This window comes from Hyalella azteca, unplaced genomic scaffold (assembly GCF_000764305.2).
Source record: "Hyalella azteca isolate HAZT.00-mixed unplaced genomic scaffold, Hazt_2.0.2 contig4943, whole genome shotgun sequence".
Lineage (NCBI taxonomy): Eukaryota > Metazoa > Arthropoda > Malacostraca > Amphipoda > Hyalellidae > Hyalella > Hyalella azteca.
Window position 1 is genome coordinate 301,649 of NW_025935151.1, and position 5,261 is coordinate 306,909.

The 5,261-nt window shown below is 39.4% G+C and overlaps 1 protein-coding gene across 1 annotated transcript; it reads left to right on the forward strand.

Moving 5' to 3' along the window:
* The first annotated feature begins 2,279 nt into the window (after positions 1–2,279).
* On the forward strand, positions 2,280–5,017 carry LOC108680102. The gene is made up of 2 exons (XM_018168857.2): positions 2,280–2,482; positions 3,660–5,017. The coding sequence occupies exon 2, from the start codon at positions 3,703–3,705 to the stop codon at positions 4,948–4,950; it is 1,248 nt and encodes a 415-aa protein (XP_018024346.1). The 5' UTR covers positions 2,280–2,482; positions 3,660–3,702; the 3' UTR covers positions 4,951–5,017.
* Positions 5,018–5,261: the final 244 nt, after the last annotated feature.

The window sequence follows — 5,261 nt, forward strand, 5'->3', positions numbered from 1 at the left end:
AAGAATGCAGCATTTATGGCCGTATATGGCGATGCACGCTGGAAGCGCAACATACGCTTAGGCTCAATGCACGAGCGCGTAGCACCGCTGAGTACACACGGCAAGGCGATGCTTGCAACACAAAGGGTCCAAGTCTGGCGTACATGTTTGTTCTAATTAAGGAGAATTTACTCGAGTGTATCCCCGTTCTCGTTAATTCTTCGTAATGGCGGCTCTCATAGAGGCTGCCGAGAAGCGGCTTTGTGTGTCTTTGAACGCACGCTCGGATGAGGCCAAATGAGAGAGAATGCCAGCTTGTAATCAACGGAGTCACGGCACATGCCATTGTCTCCTCGAGAAATGCTACTGAGCCTATAGATCCTTTGGCAAATTCTGCTTCGCCTGCGCCAATGAAGGATTCCCACGCACAAAAATCCTTCGACATAAAGACATTATTTCTCTTCCGGGTAAATGAGCAGCAAGCCATAAATGATTCACCGGTTATTTTCAAATTCTTTTCTAGGCTTCGATGCAGCTATTTCGCAGTTTAACTATATATTATTTATTGCTTATGAAACTTTTCCTCTTTCGAATATTGATGGTACATTGATACAACTAGCTCCCAAATATAATCATGTTATTTTAATATAATATTTTAAGCGTGTCTTTAATTTAATTCGTTATTTATTCGGTTCTGATCGCACGATGAAAATATTCAGTCTCAACTTCTTAATTCCCAATATAGAAGCAATGATACACATCCTCAGATTTTGAATGAATAAGATATAATCAGTATTACTTCTCTGGGAAAAACATCTCTTCTATCATACCAGGAGATAAATCGACGCTATTTCAGCTGCAAGTCCTAAGGAATACTCATTTTCCCTTTTGTTGTATCATAATTTCGATTTTCTCTGACATTTTTTTTATGCATTCTCGGAAGATAATCATTCACAAAATCATGCGGTTTTTAATTAGCCATGCATAGTTAGCGAGAAATGTGTAAAACAAATTAGGAAAATTGTTAAAGTAACGAATATAATTTCGATGCCCTAAACATGAACTAAAAAATATATTATTGACCATTTCTCACGCGAAGCCTCGCCTTCGATGACAAAGTCCCACTGATAAAAATTCTCCTTAGGAAGCAGCGAAAAACGCCTGTTTTTTGCCTTTAAATTTGGGTTCGGAGGTTGAGAGGATATCGAGTTCCTTCCTGCCGCCAAAGGAGCGAAAGAAATTCCGCGACCCTCGTCCTTTATTCTCGGCAGTTACGAGCAAGAAAGTAACTCAGCATCTCCATAACTTAGACTCGATTGGCGCACTTGGAATTTCAAATTTTATGTAAATTAAAACGGGGTTCCAGTCATATTAGAAGGAAACTGGATTGTTGAAGATGCCGGTAATTCTCTTCTCAGGTAGCAGAATTCGAATATCAAACCATACTCGAATGATTTTTTTCTTTTTTAGAAGGAGATTCTTTCAGGATTTGTACATTTTATTGCGTTAAAAAATGTTTATTGCGGATCACGAACTAAACTAGTATAATTTTGAGCATAAGCATACGATGTGGATAGAGATAACAATGGATGATTTTACATTCATATTCAATTTTTGGCGGTGAAGCTACTTCACCGATAATACATAATGAATGAGTGTCCCCCAAGATGCAGTGCATCCAATGCGTGAACAGAAACTGCACCGATAATATTTTTTATTCGGTCTTTACTATTTTAAATTTGGAACATTTTCAGGACACAGATTTACTAGAAGAATGAAGTGCTAATGCTTATTTAATCCAATATTTATAGTTATGCTAAGCATCAAACTGCATTAAAATTTGTAATATCGATGTTATGAAATTTCCATTAACAACACAATTAATTACACACGGCAGGTCTCAAATGAATCATCTCGACATGAGTAATTATACAAAGTGACTTAACAGCATTTAAATTAAAGTTTTGTGGAATTCTGCATGCGTGATGGTGAGTTGAATTGTTATATCTCACTCTAGTTCTAGTTCTCGGACAAATTTACGGCCGGACTCGCGGCCGGTCTTCCTAATATTCATATGGCCAATACTCATTTACACAAGCGCCTTATGTTCGTGTGTGCTAAAATAAATATAGGGTGTATTGTTTAACAGAATAAAGTAGAGTAAGTTTTGAAAGAGCGTTAGTTTCACGCGCCATCAAAAGTGAAATCTAATATAAATCAGCTGGGTTGGAGGAGGAACACGACCGCACAGACGTGACCACATCCGATTCCATTCTGAGCTCTGAGGGAGTCGAAGAGTTTGATCAAAATCTGCTCTGCGGCAATAGCCGTTTATTTAACCTAACGATAAGGTGCACGCGCGTGCACATTTATTTAAGTAGCTAGTTGTAATTAATAACTAAGTGAATACTTAAAGCTAAAGACCTATACTAAAGTGGTCGATATTTAAGTAGTATCTATCGTAGGTCTTGTATGCGTCTTCTTCCAGCTGTTCTCAAGTGGCGTAAGTAAACTATAAGCTAAGTAAATGAGTCTACTGACTGTTGAGCGTACTCCTGTAATTGTTTTCTTGCTAAATGCGCCTTTGTAACCTTACTACCTTCATATCATTTGAACGTAAGGATTGAAATGGCTTGCGTGTCAGAAGTTATCCTTTGAGAAGGGATCTATTTTTAGTTTTACTTATCGTTAAATTAACTTAAAGCCTCATTGCCAGAAGAAATGAATTGCACTGTTGGCAGGTCTATAGGAATGAAAATATTGAATTGAGGCAGATCTGAAAAGCGGTGGGGTTCTATATGATGAACAATGTTATCCATTCATGAGCAATAATTACCGCAAGGAGCCGAGGCGAAAGGTAATCTGTGGGTTAAATCTTTACTCTCTGCTTTGCAAGAAAATTAATACTTGGAAATTCAGCGTAATTATTCAGCGTGAAGGTTCTAGAAAATGCACGTAAGACTTGCTGGCTGTCCGTGGCTGTGCTTACATGCTCGTGTAATTCGATTTAGCTTGGGTCCTCGAGCGCTTTCGACCAGAACTTAGAGAAACGCATTCAGCTGAAACGCAAAGTGGGCAAGAATTAACTGTATTCCTTCGATTTAGCGGGATATCTTCTGGCTCCTGGGAAACTGGTTATTTAATAGAATTATGATTGCTTACATTCTGCCAGACTTTATATATGGTGAAATTTCCTAGTTATATGAAGAGGAACTCTCATCTGTCAGACGTGCAATATTGATAAGCATGGGCTCTTAAATAATTAGGTGTTGAATGCTTCTGCACTTCTTCAGTTTCAGCGCACTGTTCGCTATGCCCATGAACGTGTTAATTTTACTCAATTTACCTTGATGAGGAATGCAATGAAGTCTATGGTAAACGAAGGCCATTAGCATCCTTGAGTCTGCCATGAAGTTTTCCGGGTGTTCCTATCCGTTGACAAGACGTCAGCACCGTGTGCAATAGGTGGCTCAGAAATAACGACCAGCTCCTTAAAGTCAAAATTGCCTTGACGCAACGAGTCTGAATTTACTAATTTTGGCAATATTTTAGGCTAAAGCGTCGGTAGATCATCGCCGAAAATGCAGTATTAACCTTGACTTGTCAAAACTACAGAATTGAAAATATTGTATGAATGTTTTATTGGACGTGAAATAAAAAACTCTTTTCCCTTCAAACAGGTTTGCTGGCTTCGTACGGAGAATTGGCTGACGTGATTGAAAGATGCCTTCGTCCATCCAGGCTTCGGAATCTTGTCATGAGATGCAGACAAGAACTTGCATGAATGACAAAACTGACCCGGAAGGTTATTTGGACTTGTGGCTTAGTTCAAGTTTTCCTGTTCTATGCAACTTGCTTGACCAAATAACGGAAGATTCTGAGCCATCGGCAGGATTGAACGGTTCGAACAACGCCGCGAACGCATTGAAGGATCTGTTCGGCAAAGAAAATGTGACGGAGAGAAGGATACAAACTTTTCCAGAAGTAGGCATCACGGTACCGCGTTATAAACCCGAAGATAAATTCGTCTCCACAGAAAAATGTCAAGAAATGGAAGTTTCCGTTGTTCCTCCAGATTCTCTGCACTCTTCTAAATTGGAAGAGCAAATGCCTCTTGCTCATAATTTGGTAGAGCAAGAGTTTAGCTATGCTGAGTATCATGAGCACGAACATTCCTGTCGCAGCGGGCTGGTGCAACTATGTTCTGGGCCTAAAGTATCAATTTTTCGTACGATAGACAATAAAGTGAGGGAAATGGACGCCATAATCAAAAACCCTGCTTTGATGTTGGGGGCAACGATACTAGAAACCTGCACCTTGAATCTTCCCGGTCCATACACCCTCAATAGGCCAGTGAGGAACGTTAAATTAGAATCCAACAGATACACTTTAGACGTTCTTGGTCTCTTCATCTTGCTAGTAGACACGATTCTTGCTGCGAATGCAGTAGCACACGTGATGTACAAAGGCGCTTCAGTACCTTTGGAATTTTCACAAGATATTGTGAAGATAGTGTCAGCCATTCAATCGGGTTTTCCAAAAATATTTTCAGAGCTGCAGAAGCTTGTCATGTATTCAACTGTGACTTCAATCCTCCGAAAAGCCCCTTTCAAGTGGAACAAATGCATGATATACGTATTGGAAGATTTAATAATTCATCCACTAAAACCATCATTCGGTAACTCCATTGAATTGGAGTTCCTCGCAATGATACTACAGAAACGTGCTAAGAATTTATTGAAGTTATTCTCGTCAGAAAAATTTTCCTGTATATTCAACTCGACACAACATCGCACGGTCATCCAGCGACTCTGCCATCAGCCTCCGACGGAGGACGCGGCGAGCTTCATGAAGATTTCGGCGATGAACTGCTTGGAGGGCCATCGGGTGAAACCAATTAGGTTTGAGGTCAAGGATAAGTTGGTTGAGACGTACTTGCGAGATATATTTGTTTCGTACAAAGATTTTTAACATGTATTTTAATAACTGCGGCTTAATTTTATATTATGAACATGAATTTAAATGAAATTTATAACCGTGTTGATCGTCATTTCCCCTCGATTGTTGATCGTATTGAAGGCCTTCAGCTAAAATGTGGAGGTTCTCGCATGGAGTAATACTTGCTTGGTTAGAACCATGAAAAGCATTTCGAAAAATTGATATAAGAGAAGAACAAGCCTTTCATGGCAAACGATTCATATTCCACTGAACAAAAGCTGGTATGTATATTTAATGGAGAAGAAACGGGGCTAGCAATAGCATATAAGGATTACCGAAAACGA